Raw genomic sequence first — 20,868 nt, forward strand, 5'->3', positions numbered from 1 at the left:
CTCTAAAGATGTAGGGTCCACAAGGGAGCATCACACCCACCCTCGTCTGTTGGAGTTTTACACTTTTTTTTAATCCAAAAAGAACAAAAAAACCCTTTTAATTCTTTCCAGCATTTTCTGTTTTTATTTCAAACTATATTGCTAACTCGGGAAGGGAGGCAATGGGGACATAGGAACAGGATTAGGCCATTCAGCTAAAAAGGTCAGTTTTAAATTGGACACTGAACTTATTGACCATGCCATCGAGGCTGCAGTTAAAGGACCCTAATAGTCCCTCGACAGATGGTGAATGTTATCATTCCTTATTTAACTACAGTTAGACCTCCAGGAATGAAAGACAGTGCTAGTATTTAAGATTCAGGAGGAATGTATTACAATAAAGCAGATCTATAGAGATCTACCAAGAAAAACTCTGCAAGGAACAGATATCTAAATTAATGCAAATGTATTCAGTACAATACGCATTATATTAAATTCAGAAAATGTACCAACTGAGAGTTCCAGTGTAGGTTGGAAAAATGACTCAAAGCATACAAAACAAAGAATTCTATAATATCGATGTTTGCTGAATTTCAAACACATTATCTCTAGGTGCAACTTCCTAATTTAATTCAAAGGCTTTTTTTGGCAAATTAGCACTTTCACATAAGAAAACATCCAAAACAGCAGTGTGCTAAAGTCCCTATGACTAATGTGTTGGAATGCAAGCTGTTATGCTCAGTTGCACACCTGGGTGAGTAATGTTGGTTCTAGTGGAGACATGGCTGATATGATATAAAGGATGGTCTTTTACCATGGCTTCGGGGTGTTGAACTGATGCTTAGGCAACCACTTAAGTATAATACAAATGACTGTTTTTTTGAGCCTAGTACATTAAAGTAGTTGCTGTAATCTAGGCTGACACTTCAGTGTAGTATTGAGGGAATGCTGCATTATTGGAGATGCCGTCTTTCACGTGAGGTGTTAAACTGGGGCCCTGTCTGCCTATTCTAGTGGTTCAGGTTGATGTTGAAGATCCCATGGGACCATATGGAGAAGATGGGGGATAATCCCAGTGTCCTCGCCAGCATTCACCCCTTGAACATCACCATCAAAATTAACTGGTCATTCATCTCATTGCAATATGTGGGATCTTGTGCGTAAAACAGCTGCCAGGTTGAACCATGTAACAATGACTGCGCTTCAAAGGAATTCATTGTGTGATCAAGTTTTGACACCTTAGCATGCTATATCAATGTATGTGCTACCTATAAGTTACACAAAACCAAACTGTTTTCTTTGTTTTGTTGTCTTTCAGTGAGAGCAGTAACTAGTGATTGTAATTCAAGGCAATTCATTGGCTGTGAAGCACTTTGAGATGTTTTTGAGAGCTATGTAAATGAAAATCTTTCTTTTTGTCAAACTTAAGTCAAAATTATCGGTATTTAGTCACTCTTTTCATGATACACTAATAAAAAAGACTTGCATTTATATAGCGCCTTTCATGATCTCAGGACGCCCCCAGAGCGCTTTACAGCCAATGAAATACTTTTGAAGTGCAAGTGAAAGCCAACTTGCACACAGCAAGATCCCATAAACAGCGATGAGGTAATGACCAAATAATCTGTTTTTAAAGTGATGTTGATTGAGGGATAAATGTTGATCTCGCTGCTTTGAGGTTGGTCTTAGTGGGGTAGATAAGAGCAGCTTGTAGGTCTCATGTGGCGAGCTAAACTTGCCGCATTTACTAAGGTCAGCTGCCGGGTTTTTTTGTTTATAACCAGCCTTAGTGAATCCGGCGAGTTTACCTTGGGTACCCTGCCATCAGCTGTGCGAGATCCCTAGCATGGGGAACTCTGGCTGCTAGCCCAGTATAAAAGCAGCTTTAGAGTAACACAAAAACGACGATACCGTCATACTTTTGAACAAAAGCTGGAATTTCCAATAGAGTTCGGAAGAATTCACACAACACAAAGACTTTTCGAACTGCGGCTAATCTTCTCACCAGACTTCAGCATTAGTTTTCAAGCTCTTTAAGGCTCCTGCATAAAAAAGTATGGAAGTCTAATCTCACAGAAGGTTATGGTGTTGGATTATGATGTAAGTGGGGTAGCCCGTTAAATGACTTGCCGGACTACAAACAATCTAACATGGGCATCACTCCACAGCAATGATCTTCTCCAGCCTCATCTCCAAAAGCACCAGCCCCTAACTTTGCCATCACTGACCATTCTGTCCGTGAATACACTTGTCTGGCACTCCCTTCCTGGATCCTTCTGCTGTTTCAGTTCTCTCCTTTTTGACCCCACCTTCACCCCCCCCCCTACTCTAACCCTCCTCCCGTCTTCTCCTGCTCGGGGGATCCACTGTTTTGTCCTGCTCAATGTAAAGTGCTTTGAAGCCACTTTTATATTGGTCCTGTTTTAAGTCAGATTCCAGGCATCTGGTGTTCCGTGAGCCAGCTCCTGGTGTTTACGCTGTCAAACTGGGTCTAGAATTCTGCAGCCGTTCTATGAAAAGCAGATTTCACAGCAGAGACGCCGTGAGCCAAATCCCAGTGTAGAAGTCCCTCGAGATGTCTTCCTGCACAAGAGGAGAACTATAGAAATGCAAGGTTGTCACTCTTGCATGAAGTAGAACTGGACCAGCTTCACTGGTACATTCTCGACATTTCCATACACTGTCTTAAATCGAGGTGCTTTAGCATAGAAAATAAGTGCAACGTTCAACATTGTAACTATCTACAGGACGCAGTGCAGGAATTCAACAAGCTTACTCCAACAGCACCTGTGACTTCCATCACCAGGATGGACGAGAGCAGCAAGATGAGAAGCCCATCATCTTCAGTCCCCCTTCCAAGTCACACACCATCCGGACTTAGAATTATATCATCGTTCCTCCACTGTCGCTGGGTCAATATCCTGGAATTCCAACCTAATTCTACCTGACACCACTGTGGGAGCACTGTTACCACAAGGATTAGAGTGGCTCGAAGAGAAGGCCCACCACCGCCTTCTCAGGGAATTTGGGTTGGACGATAAATATGGCCTTGCCAGTGTGGCCCACATCTCAGAACAAATTAATTTTAAAAATCCCATCTCTTATGTGAAACAGAATACATCATTCAAAATTTTATACACAATATTGTGGAATTTCATTTCACACCGATGATGGGATCCATTTATTTATTTCACATCCTTATTTATTCAGATGCCGAGGTGTGGAACTCTCCAGCTTGACTGTTCCTTGATCTTTGCAGTTACGACAGACAAAAGATTAAAATAACTCGCTCTGCCACTAGTTAAAACTTGAAGCTCCATGGTTACCGGGGACTGTAAATACTTAACTATTTAACCACAATGAAAGGTTGTAGACTCCTTTAGTAAAAAGGATGCTCTACCAACTTCAAACCCAGAGACAGTGGACATGTCGTCACTGTCACAGGCTCCGAGTGGTAAGCCTGTAATGCTAAGCTTTGACTCTGACCCTGTTTAGTCTGTGCTTGCCTCTAATTTTAAAATTGTCATTTGGAGGACTGTCAAGATGGTGACTAAACCACTCCAGATAAAACTGCCTCGTAAAAATAAATGGTACCTATCAATCTGGCCTTTGCACTTATGATATTCAGTATTAATCTTACATAAGAGTACAATTTAAAAATTGCATTTATTCGTAGAATCATCGAGCAAAGGAGGAGGCCATTCGGCCCACCGTGCCTGTGCCGGCCCTTTGAAAGTGCTATCTAATTAGTCCCACTCCCCTGCTCTTTCCCCATAGTCCTGAAATTTTTTTTCCCTTTCAACTATTTATCCAATTCCCTTTTGACAGTTATTACTGAATCTGCTTCCAGGCAGCGCATTCCAGATCAGAACAACTCGTAAACAAAAATTCTCCTCATCTCCCCTCTGGTTCTTTTGCCAATTAATTTAAATCTGTGTCCTCTGGTTGCTGACCCACCTGCCAGTGGAAACAGTTTCTCCCCATCTACTCTATCAGGACCCCTCATATTCTTATCCAAAAATGATATCGTACTTGTAGTATAATATGAACACTTGGCAGGAGGAGGTTAAATGGTTTGATTCAAAGTTTGATGTGGAGTCAGGAGGAGCAGGAATGTTTCTTCTGGCTCCACAGCACTCCCAGGGGTTGCAGCTGGCCTGTGATCGCTCCCATCCCCCTTGGGACTTACCTTCGAGCCGTTAATGAGGAATTTTGAGGAGCAAGTTGGACAGTTGCAAGTGAAGGTGCTACTGGGGGTAATCCGAAGTCCTGGATATTTTACACATGGCGAGGGCGACATCACTGAAACCTGCTTATTAAAACTAGGACCCCCCCCCAAACCCGCCACAAGTATCACCTTTTCAACAGGGAAAAAAAAATGAGTAAATATAAGTAAATCACTGGAATTTCAAATATGGGAACAGTTTTCATGAATAGTATGAAAAACAGACTTCAAACTGGTACCTTAATGCCATCTGTGGGATTATGGACTACTGTTGTCTGTGGTTCCTGAGTAGACAAGGCAGGAAAGAAGAGAGCTTTAATGGATAAATCTTTCAGCCCAACATTTCAGTGACATCTAGCTTATTTTTTCAAAATCAGGAACAAAACTATCACAGTTGGGTTTTTTTTTTAAGTTAAACACGTTAAGCTTTATAATACATTGGTTGATCCCTTCTTATATAAAAAAGGCATTGAAATGACAGGTTAATTCTGAAGATGTAACAATCTCTTTAGAAACTTTGAGCCTGAGACTTTCAACCTCCAGTAGCTGGATGGCTGGCCTGAGAAGCTCATTGCTAATCCTTCCATTCTTCAGATACAGATTTGTAACCACACGCGAGTATGAAATTGACAAATCCAGGAAGTGCACTGGCCGTAGTGACTTGAGTTCACAGATCTCCACAAAGCTTGCAGAAGATTCTGTCCACTTTGGATATATCGAGTTGTGGTAACTGCCAATTGACCCAATCGACATGGGCAACAACAAGGAGTAATTTAAACGGCACAAGCAAATTGAACAAGTTCCAGGAACTTGGATGACTTTAACCCGACATCTACTGGAACTTGTTACTTGCAAACACTCAAGACTCGTGTGGAATGATAGCAGATTGAGGTTAAATTCTATCAGTTAAAAAAACTATGAATTCTGCAAATCTGAAATAAAACCAGGAAATGATGCCGATGCTCTGCTTGTCGACTGGCATCTGAAGGAGAAAGGTGGGTTAACATTTTGGCTTTTCTGTGTTTCGAGGGCCACACATGAACTATTACCTGCTATTCTTTTTTCAGATGCTGATCGACTTGCCGTGCCCTTTCAGCAGTTTCCGGTTTTGTTTACACTTACGCTCTTTCCGTGGTTCAAAGAATGGAGCAAAAATAATTTTAGCAGAGTGAAAACACAAGCTAATCTCATTCGGATTATTTTTGCTTCAGTTTTGAAACTTTTGCAGTTGTACTGTTCCTTTAAGGTCAAGGCCAGAAGTTACACTGAGCGTTATTACAAAAACCCTCTGTCTACTATTTCAATGGAGACATTTATTTTAAACTGATTAACCCCTCTGATAAAATAGTGGATAAAAGAATTGTAAACAAGTCTGTTAAGTGGTTATATGATAATATCACTCAGTGTAATCCCAAGACTATAAATATATAATTACTTCCAATGCATGTCCCTTTAAGTGACCAATATATCTGAAAATACTGGGGTATGTTATTTTTGATTGGCTTGTACCTGTATAAACTCTTAATGTGCTCGAATGTGAACAGATTGGAAAATATACCCAACTGTCTTTTACAATATTTATCATCCATACAACAATATGGTTATATATTATCATTGCTGTTATTGTACAAACACTAAGGCAACTGTATCACATTTCTCCATATGACTTTAATAGAAGCCGTAACCATCCTAAATTAAAGATCTTAAACACTGCTCCCACTTTCTCTTGGACAGCAGGTGCTGGTGATGGTGGATGGCAGCACCAGAGCCACTGGGAGTGGGGGAGGCGTGGGCTGGTGCTTGGAGTGGAGATCCCCTATCGGGACACGGCCGATGGAGGAGGTCCATACCCCTGGGGTCTCCCTGTCTTCAGCTACATTCCCAGGCCACAGCAACCCTCTCCGCTTTGCCAGGTTTTCCAGGCTTCCCTCCCGCTCTGCTAATTCTGCTGTAACCATTTACACCTCATCTGGACCTATTTTTTGTTTCTCTACATGTCTCATTACCACCCCCTTTTTGCCTTGCACCATCATCACTTTTACCCTTTAATCACTCCTGCCCTCCAGCCTATCATGGGCCTTTTCCTTTTGTTCTTTTCCTGCCCCCTTTTCCCTGGCTCTGCACTTGCTCAAAAGCTGATCATCTCTAATATCTTCCAGTTGAGACGCTAAGGTCATCGACCTGAAACGCTAGCTCTGTTTCTCTCTCCACAGGTGCTGCCTGACCTGCTGAGTGTTTTCCAGCGGTTTATGTTTCTGTGTCAGATTTCCAGCATCCTTGGTATTTTGCTTTTGTTAAAATAAATGCTTCTTCTTAAGAGAGCAGAGAGAGGGATTTGATATGAACATGTCAATGATCTTACGCTAACAACACCCACTGTCATTTCTGCCTTGTACCAAATGCCACAAAAGAAACATGGAGCATATAACCCAATAATATTTAGCACACATCGAGAGGAAAGAGGCAAAAATAATTAGCTGAGGTCTTTACTGCAATATGGACCGTCCCCAGGAAAAAAGAACCAACACACACAAGACATGACTGCATCGAAGCAAAATTATGACATGAAGGAAACAACAGGAGTTGGCAAGTACCATTGTGGCTGGTGAAGTAGTGTTTTCTTTTGGACTGCTCACTACGTTGTTTTTGCTGTTGTTTGTCTGTGGCTGGGCAGAAAACAAAGGGTTATTAACTTTCAAAACGTATGGAAACATCGTTACACCGACTTCGAAAATTGCGATACAGCAACGTTCAACCTCCTTCAGATCCCGATTCAGCTGCACTTGGCTACGTTCAAGTTTGGGGGGTGGGGAGAGGGGGGGTGGAAATATGAAAGGTTTTTTTGGGAAGTCAGCCACTATATTTACCAGCCATTTATCAGTGATTATTAATACCAATCAAACAAAACCCCAGAAGGCCGGCAGGGTTCCACTGCACAGCAGAGGGGTATTCATCCACATTTCAAGTATTGCTGTGCAACCAATTACTTCAAGGGATAAAATCTGCCACAACAAAAGTGTTAATTCCCCAGCTACAAGAGTGTTGGAGTCACACCACACTGTTAATTTTATCTTTGTACTGGGACACACAGATTTTGTAACACATTGATTCAATTCCAGTACTTTTCCCTCAGACTTACCATGCGAGGCAGAACAGGTTCGAGTGGCTGAATGGCCTACTCCTGTTCCTAAGTTGTCCTCACATTTTTACTCACGTTCCACAAATCATATTCTACTGGTGAATGAGTGCATCTCTTACTTTAGAGGGATTTAACGAAGAACAAAAACTTATCGCCAATTTTTTATGTACCTTTTTATGTATCGGTTTACAGAACCTCTTGACAGGCGGGGAAATACTATTTGCTTCAGGGAGAAAATCCATCAATGAGTTAAATGTGAAAACCCAAGATTTAACCCTTTAAGGTGCTCAGTAGCAGCTTTGAACTGCTGTATTATTGTGAAGGGTACATTCGGTGCACTGTGTGCTGCCTGTATTTGACGTAACTTTCATTAGGCAGCCATGGCTCAGTGGGTAGCACTCTCGCCACGGAGTCAAAAGGTCGTGGATTCAAGTCCCACTCCAGGGAATCCAGGCAGACACTCCAGTGCAACACTGACCGAGGCACTGTCTGCCCTCTCAGGTTGATCTAAAAGATCCCACGGCACTATTGGAAGAAGAGCAGGGGAGATCCCCTCTGTCCTGGCCAATATTTATCAGGGGGACAGACTGTTCAGAGGGTCACTGTGAGAATACATTCTTAAAACTGTCCATGTCTTTCATGTTTAAGAAAAAACACACACTGACTCTTTCTACTGCCATCTTTGATATTGTTAATCAGTCAAAGGTTTGATGCTACAGCAGACAGAACACAGACTCCTTGACCCTATTCACAGTTTTGGATGGTCTATGGCTGTAACATTTTGGCCACTCCCCCTTCGCTCTCCCCATTAACGCTCTGACTACCCAACATCCTCTGCGGATTTCCAAATACGTGTGGTTTCTGTCATATAAGAAATGCAAAAATTAATTTCCAATGTCCAAAAAACACTCGAAAACCACATTGTCAAAGTAAAGGATGACATAATTGGACAGTAATTAACAATAGCTACACTTGTCAGTTCTAGTTAAATGCATCTTTGATCCATGCACTGGATTTGAATTTGCCAAATGACTCCCCGTTGAATCGGTTCAGATAGAATTCCTCATCTGAGAACGTTTTCTCCAGTTAGCTTTTGTTTTCCCAATCTAATTATCGATCGTGAAAGCATTGTGCACGTCAGTGCTCGGGATATTCATACTGGGGCACAAGTTTTTATTTTCTTTTTGTATATCCAATGTCAATATTATGGACTTCCAAGTCTTTACACTGCTCCCTGTATTCTGCTTGCACAAAGTGGCTTAACCCCAGCTTCAGAAGATGACCCTCTGCTGTGTCAACTTGACAGTTCCATGTTTCCATGCCGGCCAACCTGTGGCCTCTCATCGTCGAAATAATGCCGAATGGGTAGCCATCGTATGGACCGCCGAACCACTTTGTATTAGTTTCATGGAGGATCCTTGGTGCAATTAGCGAGGGAACGGTCACCCTTTCGGGTTGGACTGGACTCAAATCCAGGTCTGTGGGGTAGATGAACAGCACCCTGAGCCCACCACTCCCCTTCAACTGCTATTTTCAAATGATTAAATGTGGCCACATTTAACTTGGATGCACCATGTGGCTACTTAATCAATTCTGCTTGAAATGGGCTTACTTTTGCTCCATGATTTCTGTTCCGTTTGGTTCAATTCATTCTGTAATTTAAACTGGCAATTATTCTTTGCAGGTTATTATAATCCGATCCAAGGATGATGTTTCTTGGTAAACCAGGTTTTTTTGCTAACCAGGTTGAACTGTACCAGTGAGGAGGCTTCAGGCACAAAGTCCTACGTCCTGTGAAACTATATTTATGCTTGGGGTAACTCGGTGACAAGTATAACCACTGCTAATTGCTGTCAGACAAGCCTAAAGATTGGTATTTTAATGCAAACAATACTGTCGCAGTCTTTAAAGGATCAAAGCTGTTTGCATGCAGGACTCTTGTGCGCTCTCGTCCGGTGAGGAGAAGCGGCATTTTATGTTAAAGTAAGAAATGATGAAGGTAGAAGCATCAGTACGATCTCAAAACTGGTGCTTTTATGCCCCTACAAATGGCTACGGTGGGTAAGAGAACACAGGACAATACGAGACAGGATGAGTACGGCAATAAACAATAAAGGGCACTCTTAAATCTGCCCTGGTAACACCGCTGGATGAGATGGTAAAATGATGGGATGTTGCGTATATTTGATGATCACAAGACTTAAAAAAGATGTGGTGAAAATTTTCAAGTTGCAAAAGATCCTCACCATTAAATGAACACTGGAACTGGACTTCCTTTTCTGAACAGTTCAATAAGAGAGAAGGAAAAGAACAAGAAATTTCCACTGGTTAGATATGAAAAGCACAAAGATTGTTGTGGAGGGACAGATGGATCACAACTACAACTTAGGACCAACAAAAGGAAAGAACTAATCTACTGCCAAGGTAAATTGTGTGTTTCTCAGGTATCTGCATTTTTACTTATTTAACTGGCCCTACTAGAAAACAGAATGACTCATTCCAATCTCACCTTAGAATGCAGGGTACACCCTCTTTTTATATTGTTATACAAGTTCAATTTGGATTTTATTCCCTGGAGATGAGGAGGCTTATGGGGCGAGCTGATTGAGGAATGTAAAATAATGAAGGGAATTGACCAGGTAATTGGATACACCGTTCGTTCTACCAGGGGAATCCTGAACAAGGGGGACGAAAGATTAGAATTTGAGCCAAGCCAGTTAAAAGTGAATCCAGGAAAGACGTCATCACAGAAAGGGTTAGGAGAATGAGGAATACACTGCCCTAGAGGCTCACTGATGCAATAGAGCCATTTGAAAGCACGGTGGATATAAGGACATTCAGAATGCATGGGGAAAGGGCAAAGAAATCGAATTAAAAAGTTAGACCTGGCATGGCTAATAATTTGGCGGGGCAGACTAGATGGCCTGAAAGTTTCTCCTGTTCCTAGGTTCCTACTATTGATTGTTATAGGGAAATACACCATTGCAGACTTCCTTATACTTCTATTTTGATCAGTTAGCAAACATGAACCTATAAATGACTGCTGCTGAGATTAGAAGCTCGATGTTAAGCTTTCATATCGCATTTCTTACCCACTTGTGGAGGCATTAACCGAGTCTGAGGAACGTCATACAAACGCTAATATTGGCAAGAGTCGATCCTGGCCTTTACTCTGATAGTAGATAATAAAAAATTACCATTTTATTTTTAAACCATGACTTTATTCCAACAAAAATCGCCATTAAGTTTTAGAAACCAACACCATGGATTAGTTGCTACACAATACATACTGAAGCTCCTATTTTCCCACCTTCAGATCTCAGTTCAAAAGCAGCTCAAAACTAATTATGATTAATACTGATACAGAATTTCTACAACGTGTTAATTATATGTCAAGAGATTCAAAGACTTGTCTTGTATACTTTGAGAATGCAAACTCCTTTAACTGGAAGGTCGGATGGGCTCAATCACCAGCTTTGCTCTGACTGCTGGCACATTGTTGTGAGATTGTGTCAAATGGGAGGTATATTTGCACTGGGTGAACCAGCTGCACAATTTCTCCTTCCCCTCCCAAGATGGTATGACCTCTGCCACGATACTCCGAATGGTCATTGAACAGTGACAATTCATTCCCAGTAATGCCAGGTAAGCTCCAGAACTCAGATGTACAAACATTTAATTGAGAAGAGGATACTGAATGTGTACAGCCCATCTAGTTTCTTCAATCCTTACCCTGCTGAACAACAGGAAATGTCTGAAAGTTGGCACAAATGTTACATTAAGAACGTTCGAGGTTATCATATATTAAAAAATTGTAATGAGAGGTGTCTCGCAACATCATAGTCATGGGGTTTGCTTTACAGTTGGGTAACTGGACGGTTTTGCAATCAAATGTGGTAGCTTTAACAGTGTTGGGTTTCATTAGTTCTTTTAATGTGGAGAAAAAAATTCTACTGTGTCTCTCCACCCAGCTACATAAGCAATCTTCAATTAGATGATGATAGATTGTCACTGGCAGAGGTTGTAGAGAAGGTTGCAACTTGGACCCTCCAACTGAAGGAGGCTGTGCAAGTGGGCACTGACCTGGGCAACAAAGGGAGTAAAACGTGACAACAATATTTTAACAGGGAATATTAAATATGATGGCCAGTAGTTCGGCTTCATAAGATTTTAGTCAACACTCAAGCCTGTCTGACAAATCACTTTTTTATTTCCTTCTTTCTCTCTCTCTCTCAGCCTTACTGACATTCGCTGTCAGGGCTTACAGATTGTCAATGTTGGTGAAACCAGATCCAAACAGTGTCTTCATGAGGGAAGTTGATAGGAGTGGGGAGCTAATTTCCAACTCAGTTCCCAGTAGCAAAATCCCCTCATATTGGACAGTAATTCTGCTTTTATTCAAGTCTTGTTTTTGGAGGAGGGGAAGAATCATCCTGGTCTAGCAGAGGAATTTGGACATTTGAGTATATTTGCAAATTAATGCGAGAGAAGCCTTGGGTTGCGTGTTGTGTTTGGTCCTGGAGGGGTGATACAAGTGAGTAATAAAATGGACAAATATTCTATTTCCCAACACAGTCTTTCACACTGATCACGAATACACGCAAAGAAATATAATAAGAATGCTCAGCCTCAGTGGCTGTCTGTTCTACAGTGAGCTGCAGGATTCCACCACAAAGCAACAACGATTCTCCCATCCATCTTGCCCCGTCTTAATAATCTTCCTGTTCGCTGCTCCTTAAAAGTGCAAGGTTTCCTTAGGCATTTGTGGATAGTTTAATCACTTGGGTATACTGGATGAAATCTGAAGTGAGACTAAAGTGGAGGAAGTACAGTTTGGCAGCAGTATGAAGTGTGGAAGATAGAAGGACAGGGGTGCATCATTATGGCGTTGGTGGCTCCCACGTGTACCTTTGTGTACCTTATATCTGTGTGTCCGGTGGGTCAGGTGTACAAGATGGTGCTGGATTCTGACGTTACCTCCAAATGAAAACCTCTGACACGAGAAGAAAAATTCTCAACAATTAAAAGCTTGGGAAAGACTGCATTGCTGTAAGGAGGTTGCCTGCAACTCTTCTCCTGGCTGTAGTGTAGCAGTTGTGATACCTAGAGGTGATGAGTTCAAATCCCAGCATGGCAAATTGTGAAATTGAATTCAATAACTCTGGTAATTTGTGGGCTGGCACCAGAAAGAAATCAATGACTTTGAAAGCTGGTGGATTGTTATATAAACTCCATCTGGTTCACTGATGTCCTTCAGGCGAAGGAGGTGAGGGAAGAGAACCTGCTCGGATTGGCCTACGTGTGGGTCTAGTCACGTTCTACGTGGTTGACCCTTAATGCCCTCTTAAGTAGCCTAGAAAGCCACTCAATTGCCAGGAACAACAACAACTTGTGTTTATATAGCGCCTTTAACGTAGTAAAAACGGCCCAAGGCGCTTCACAGGAGCGTTATCAGCCAAAATTTGACACCAAGCCACATAAGGAGATATTAGGACAGGTGACCAAAAGCTTGGTCAAAGAGGTGAGTTTCAAGGAGCGATTTAAAGGAGGAGAGGTAGAGAGATGGAGAGGTTTAGGAAGAGAATTCCAGAGCTTAGGGCCGAGGCAGCTGAAGGCGCAGCCGCCAATGGTGGAGCGATGAAAATCGAGGATGTGCAAGAGTTGGAGGAGTGCTGAGATCTTGGAGGGTTGTAGGGCTGGAGAGATAGGGAGGGGCGAGGCCATGGAGCTATTTGAACACAAGGATGAGAAGGACAGGCAATAAATGCAGCCATGTCAGCATCGTCCATATCCTGAGATCAAATAGTAAAAAGTAAAATGCCAGGTAGGTGAATGCTGGCTGTGGAAGGTGGAGGCACAGAAACCTTTTTGAAATGTGTCTGCATCTGTGGTAACGAGAAAATAAAAAGAGATTCTGCTTCTTCAAATATAGGCAAAATAAGGGTCTAGCTGCCTTGGTTGGCATGGATACATGACATAAAAACAACGGGTAGCATTTCCGAGACAAAAATGCAGCAAAACAATGACAATGTGGAGGATTCAATGTGTTGGGACATTTAATGAAAAACATGTAAATATTCCTTCATTATTTTTCCTGGGAAACACAGAATTTACTTCGTATGCTTCTAACGCAGGTTAACACAGAAAATGTGAAGCCTTTACATTAACCCCCCCAGAGTTCTATTTTCACGGGTTAAAGTGGCAAGTTATTTAATTTATGCTTTTGATAAGACAAGTAAGGATGATGGTACACTTAACATTCAGTTGCTTGAAATTACTCTTCAGGATAGTAGTTATTTCACTTAAAATGGCAGGAAAAGGAATTTCATACAAGCATATTAAGCATTCGTATGCTAGTCTCCCAGGGTGTCATTTTAAAGCTTCACAGTTATTCAAAAGGCTATTTTTCAAACTTTAAAGCATATCTGAAATAAATCAAGTTTAAAATTGTTGGTTGATCTGAGCCCCCACCATTGAATACTTACCAGTTTCAAGAGTATCTATTCAATTGGGTATTTGGGGTAATGTTAATGACATTCTCTGTAAGGATTTTATTTGTATCTGCCCTTGCAGGTCACACAATATAAATCCTCCTCCAATATAAACATCTCCTCAAACATCCTCGGCCAGTAGGAAAGGGGAGGCAGGGGCAGGTGGAAGATTCCAGCCTTCCTCCCCCCCCACTATGGGATGGAATATGCCAAATCTAAGTGGTGCTTCATGTCAGCCTGACCAACAGCAGGCCGACCCCTCTGGAACTTGACCTCAACAGCTTCCAGTAGGGAGACTACTTTGCTGAACTGCCTGAGCTACTGGTTTTGCTTCCTCAAATTTGTTTTTACTTCTTTGACATAATTGTTTTGTGGCCTTTGTGTGAAAAATGAGGACTGTCGGGGCTGGGGAATAATTTCCATTTTGGACACCTAGGGGGTAATTTTAATCAGGAGCGGGGAAAGAGGCGAAGTCAAATCACAGACAGCAAACCTGGAACTACGATTTTGTAGTAAGGACATAGAAAATAGGAGCAGGAGCAGGCCATTCGGCCCTTCAAGCCTGCTCCGCCATTCAATATGATCATGGCTGATCCTCTATTTCAATACCATATTCCAACTCTCCCCATACCCCTTGATGCCTTTTGTGTCTAGAAACCTATCTAGCTCCTTCTTAAATATATTCAGTGACTTGGCCTCCACAGCCTTCTGTGGTACAGAATTCACCACCCTCTGAGTGAAGAAATTTCTCCTCATCTCAGTCCTAAATGTCCTACCCCCTATCCTGAGACAGTGACCCCTCATTCTGGACCCCCCAACCAGGGGAAACATCCTCCCTGCATCCAGTCTGTCTAGCCCTGTCCTTTTTTTGTCAGTTTGCCATCCGACTGGCCGGCCTGATTGACAGGCTGGCCTCAGTCGGACAGGTGCAGAGCAAGGAAGAGGATGTGAAAAGGTAAGTCTTTCATTGTATGGATTGTGGGGCATGGGTGGGCATGGGGGTCACGAGGGGGTGGGGGGAGTCAGTCACCGTTGTGGGGGGGGATTGGGGGTCATCGCGGGGGGTCCGCGATCATTGGGGGGGGGGGGGGTGAAATCAGGGGTCATTGTGGGGATCCACAATCATGGAGGCGGGGGGGGGGGAAATCGGAGATCAGGTGCGGGGTGTCCATGATCATTGAGGGGGGGCCGCTGCAGGTAGGCTTGTTGGGCCTGGGGGAAGCACGCCTGCTCCTCCGGGCCCACAAGCAATGCCAGAAAGGCCCGAGAATCCCGGCCCCCAGGGGTTGAAATCGAAAAACCTTTGAAAATGGAGGCCCCGCAGCCTCCTTGAAAGGTTTTAGTGACTAACCCGCCTCCTGGGAGCGGGTTGGTTGCCCACCTCTCGTCCTGCCTTGGTGAAAACCGGAAATGGGCGGGTTGGAGTTGGGACTGAAACTGATGCGATTTTCAACCCTCCCCCGCCTCCAACCTACCCGTTCTCCAAAGTTAAAATTCTGCTCCTAGTCTCAGGATTCAACACATCCAAGTCAGGTATAGATTGGTTAAATGCAGAGTAAAGCTTCCTCTACTCCATCAATGTGCGTTATCCCGTACTGAAAGAGTGTGATGTATTCCCACTTCCCAAAACAGCCATCCCGGGGCCCCTCGGAGTGAGATCGTTGAATTAAGGTCTTATTTGACTAAATGTAGGATATCTTTTAAATGTTATCTCCTTAATGAGAATAATCTACAGATGTTTTTATTTCTGCGTTACATAATCTATTGTGCGGCTTTTACACACTGTTATTTCACAGTCCTAATTATACTTGGAGAGGGATGCACAATTATCCAAACCGTCATTTGTACTTGAACAGTGTTCCATCATTCTTTTAATAACCGATTCTGAAAGCACTAAGCATAATTACAAAGTGAATGCCTATTAAAGGTCATTGAAAGGGAGGCTGGTAGGGTTGTCTTTGAAACCAAAAGAAGTTTAAGCCCCTAATAGATGCATGCACAATGCTGTATTGAAAAGGCCGTATTGCGTTTGCCAACCCTATAAGATCCTCATAATCTCAGGTTTACCGATTCAAATTGCTACAATCATTACAGTTCTGAGTACAATTCCTGTTCGCACACATCTGTAATCCTTAAAAAGGCTGCATGTGAATCAGGGATGTCAGGAAGAGCCACAATACACAAAAGACGTATCCCTCCAGTCGGGATTTTACAAAATTAAAGAAAGTCTGGCTGGTAAAGACAAGGCTGTTCAGCGAGTGAGTGTGCATATGCAGCTCTCGAGTTCCACAGTACAGCTAAATCAGGCTGAGGCAGTGCAGCTATAAATTAGCGAGAGCATCCAACTTCAATGTGCAACCATTTATCACTAGGAAACAATGTTGGAGGCTACACAGGGAACGAAAAACCTCTTCCATATGAACTGAGGTCCAGCTATCTTGCTTTGAGAGACCGACTACATTTTGAGTGTTTGCTCCATATTGTTCACCTATGATGGCAGGTTTTACACAGAATGAAAATAATCCTTAGAAAATGGGACACACTCACACAACCTTGAACCTACCTTGACACCATCCGTTTTCTTGTTCAGTAAATTCTTTGCTGCTGTGAAATCAAATGAAACAAAACAGTATGAATGTTTATAGCGTTATGGATTCGTTTCTGAAGATGAATTTATTTGCAACAAATCTGACTATCATTTTATTTGGCACAAAAAAGATTTTGGAGCATTTAATAGCTTTTTAATGATCAAAGGCAAGGAAACTGTCAGTGTTAGAGCAAACCACAAATTGAAGGGCAAGTTCAAACATATTTGGTTAGGTAATGGAAATTACTGTCTCAATCTTACCTTTCATGAATTACACAGTGAAAAAAAGGAAAGAAATATAGAGGAGAAAGAATGATGTTTGAGTTGCAATATTTAGTACTTAGGTATTTTTTCACAGCAATTTCATTCCAAATGCATCTGTCTTGTGTTAATTGTTGGGAATGGCATGAAGCAGGCCCATAGGAACCACTAAGACAGGTACAGTTATGGCCATGCCACTCTTTACCTGAAACTGGCCTGCCCTTATCTCACGAACAGGTTGCTCCGTCCTATAGGGAAATCTGTTCTGTGCTCACTCTTATATGCCCTGTCAAGCATGCAGAGCAGTGGCCAGATACGGTATAGGGCAAAGGTGAATACTGGAAAGCAGAAAATGGGGAAAATGCAAGCTCCAAAGAACAAAGGTTCCACAAAGGAACTAAATTTGAAAGCAAATTGACAAATTACCACCAACGAATGAAAAATTAAATGGACACGGGAAGAGGAACAGAGCGAGGTAAAAGATAAATCATTACTGGAGATCAGAATGTGAAGGAGGTTTTGTGGTGTACCAGTTCAAAAATGCTTCCTAAGGGCCTGCCAGAAGGAACAAGACTTTGAGCGAGAATTAACATGCTCATTTTTTTTTTCCTGCATCACATTCCACAATCCAAAGGGAGTGGATCTATGAGTGAAATGTCTCGGTATGGGTATGAATCACAGCCACTTTTCCACTTATACATCATCCACTTGTGTGCTACAGGGAAATAGTCCTTTTAGTAAGGGGTTGTCCACATGATGAAACATGTTAGGCAGGCAACCAATCTTCATGCAGCTTGAATACACAGAGTTGAGGGGAAGCATTAGTTGAATGAGATGGGGACAATGCACGCTCAGAATATGTGGCAAATGAGAAGATTGGAGATGGCACAGTTTGGGGTTCTTCTAACTGTTATAAAACATATTCTAGAGTAACCTAGCTCACCAGTTCTTCCTGAGTGAAGTGTGTGTTGAAATTATTCCAATTCCCCCGCACCCCCCCCCGACCAATACTCTCTGAAGAGGATTGATGTGAAATACTTTCCTCCTGTCGTAAATGGATCAGTGCGAGTATGAAACGGGGAAACCCATTTTACACATATTAACTGGAGGAAGCTATATGGTACCTCTTGTTAAGTATCTCACATTGGTATCTATGGGCTATCCATAATTGTCATCCTTTAACAAGAGCACAAAGAGTGGATGTATGAGCGAAATATCGGGATTGCCATCTATAAACTGGGAATGCCCAAGTATCCTAGAAACTGAGCTTGAATCAAAGTGTTTGCAAATAGACGATGGGCACTTTTAAAATAGACTACAACTTTTTAGCTTTCATCACATGTTGCTCGTGATCATTCTGCTTTTTTTAAAAAATACAACTTACTGGAAAAAAATCAGGCTGGAATATTGTAGCATATTCAATTATCATTTTATAAACACTTTTATTTTTGCCAAATAAGGATCTAAATAGTTCTATCCTAGAAATTACAGCTGTCCTTTTTCCACACTCTGCAGCTATATGAAATGCTTGTAAATACTTCTTCCCTCCTTCCGAAGCCTATTCAACACCTGCCTTTTGACTTTGTCTCCACTGCTTCCTGTTGAGATCTCCAGCAAAGCATCTTTGGATATTTTGTTACATGCAAGGAGCTTTACAACTTTAACTTGTTGTATATGATAAAGCAAATGGCTGAAATTATTCAGCTTTAGGATCGAGAGGCAGAGATACTCAACTGTGCTCTTGTAAAAAGATGGCAGAGCCTCAAAAGGGTTGAAACAATCTGTAATATGTCCTGCAATTTGAAGTCTATTGATTTACATTCTAAATGTCATATTATATACTAAAACCAGCCTGTCAAAGTATCAGAAACAGCTACTGAATCAAGGAACATTTTAAGAACTCAATTGTGCTGTACTTAGGATTTCTTTAACAAAATGTCGATATTTGCCTTTTTGACATTAGGAGTAGCTGCTGAATGATGGAAATCTTGGTACAGAAGGCTATTTGGCCCACTGTGCCTGTGCTGGTGCTAGCACATCTCCATTAAAGCTACCAACTCTAATCCTATTTTTCTGCTCTTTTCCTAATATTTTTCCTTCAAGTTTTTATCCCATTCCATTAAATGTTGCGACTGACCTGCCTTCAATAGTCACTTGTGGTAATGCTTCCATACTTAACAGCCCCTTCTGTGAACAGATTCTTTCTAACCTCCTTCTTTATACTTCTAGTACAAATCCTGAGTTTCTGCCTTTCCTAGAGAATCATGAAGCAGTGAAAAGAATCTTTCACTCTTGGGATCAAAAGAGAATTATATTCAAATTTATTACAAAAAAAGAAACCTTGAAATTTGCATGGGGAATGTTCTTTACTCCTTTCTCTATGAAATATTAATTTCAAAGATTTTGTCAGATCACACTCCAAATACTTAAATAAAGAAATGGTCACTCTCATTAGTTTTTCAGAATTAGGTGTGTGTGTGTGTGTGTGTGTGTAAACTCTGTCACAATTTGTTCTGGCCACGCTAATTGTTCCCCTCTCGTGTACAGCCTGTGGCTCTCTGTATAAGTACTCTTTAAAAATTACTAGGGAGTAAAATTTACTCTTCACAATAATCTCTGCTGCAACCCAGACATTCCCACTTTGATAGGCTCACACAATATTAGCATACAGATGTTCAATACTAAGAGGGAAATACAGCAGGTCCCGGAAATCAGAAACGAACAACAGAAAATGCTGGAAAACACTCAGCAGGTCAATCAGCATCAGGTATCTTCCCTCAGAGCTCCAGGTCCATGTCTGCCATTATACCCGTGGCATTAACAGGTTTGTTTCAAATGGTTATCCATTAATAAAGGCAGTTCACTCGAACGTGCTAACTGCTTGCATGCTAATACTGCAGGAGCCCATTTTCAAAGCATAGACAATCGTGTGTGTGTGTGTGTGTGTGTGTGTGTATGGCACAATGACAATTTTCTCCCCCTTTTTTAGATTCACGTACCTTTTTGTTTTCTTAAGGGGAAAAAAAACCCGGCAAGCAGTGATGAATGATGGTTAAATGACAGTCATTCCGAGTTAGGTGAAAGCACTCAGTTTGCATGCTGCTTTTCACGGTGTTGTTCAATGCCACATACCTTGCTCAGCCAGACCAGCAGCAGCTGTGGCTGCTGCAGCTGGAGCTGTGGACTGCCTGCCAACTATCGGAAGGGAAGGATTTAGTGACAGGAGCCAGAAAGGCCCAAAGGTTAAAAAAAGAGGAACAGCAAAGCTCAAGTGTTTTAACCCCCCCCCCCTCATTGCTCTATTCAATTTTACATCTTCTAAATTACATCCAACGTCACATTTAATACATGCAAGGAATCATAGAATCATACAGTACAGAAGGCCGCCATTCGGCCCATTGTGCCCGTGCCGGCTCTTTGAAAGAGCTATCCAATTAGTCCCACTCCCTCCGCTCTTTCCCAATGGCCCTGCAAATTTTTTACATTTCAAGTATTCATCCAATTCCCCTTTGAATCTGCTTCCACCGCCCTTTTGGCAGTGCATTCCAGATCATAACAACTCGCTGTGTTAAAAAAAAACGTCTCATCTCCCCTCTGGTTCGTTAGCTAGATAAGTGAGGCAACATTACAGGTAGGAAAACATACTGCTTTAACCACCTACTATATGAGCTGCCTCAAAGGAGTGATACTGCTGCTAACAGTGTAGCTGTGTGTATCTTTATCAGTCCGAATGGCCTGGGGTAAGCAATTTCCTACATTTTGCTTTAAGATGCTGCATTGTCCTTCCAGCCATTTTGGGCATTGGCAAAAGTGTCTGTGACAGCCCCCGCTCTTTCTAATCGTGGATTAATGTCACCAACTCCAGCCCTCGTGTATAGTCAGCGACTGATACTGGGGGAAGACAAGTGCCCACTTGCTTTGTTGTGTTGTTATGGCGACCGAGCGTCTCTCTCTCTCTCTCTCATCACAGTGGGGCTTATGTGGAAGCTGATGCGGTAAGACTGACGCCCACAACTGACCTCATTCCATCAGTGGATTTACCAACCTGAATTTGCATTTTGTTAAACTGAAAATGGCACCGGGCCTTTTATTTAAAGCATTTATATCGGAGTGCTTTTTAAAAAAAAAAACACTAATTGAAACCACTACACTTTATAAGTCATTATTGCCTTTAGATTTTACATAT

The 20,868-nt window shown here is 42.0% G+C and overlaps 1 protein-coding gene across 3 annotated transcripts in view; it reads right to left on the reverse strand.

The window, feature by feature from the left end:
- The window catches only part of camk2g2 (calcium/calmodulin-dependent protein kinase (CaM kinase) II gamma 2), a 312,868-nt gene that overhangs the window by 35,309 nt on the left and 256,691 nt on the right, over positions 1-20,868 (reverse strand). Inside the window, exons 13-16 of one of the 3 annotated variants that reach the window (XM_067972474.1) lie at positions 19,815-19,877; positions 16,398-16,435; positions 6,799-6,870; positions 4,444-4,488 (exon numbers count right to left, since the gene is read on the reverse strand). In XM_067972474.1, coding sequence (XP_067828575.1) covers positions 4,444-4,488; positions 6,799-6,870; positions 16,398-16,435; positions 19,815-19,877 — 218 coding nt within the window. Of the gene's footprint in view, positions 1-4,443; positions 4,489-6,798; positions 6,871-16,397; positions 16,439-19,814; positions 19,878-20,868 lie in introns of all 3 variants that reach the window. The other 2 variants (XM_067972473.1, XM_067972475.1) reach the window with 2 other exon arrangements.

The sequence above is a fragment of the Heptranchias perlo genome, chromosome 36, assembly GCF_035084215.1.
Source record: "Heptranchias perlo isolate sHepPer1 chromosome 36, sHepPer1.hap1, whole genome shotgun sequence".
Classification (NCBI taxonomy): Eukaryota; Metazoa; Chordata; class Chondrichthyes; order Hexanchiformes; family Hexanchidae; genus Heptranchias; species Heptranchias perlo.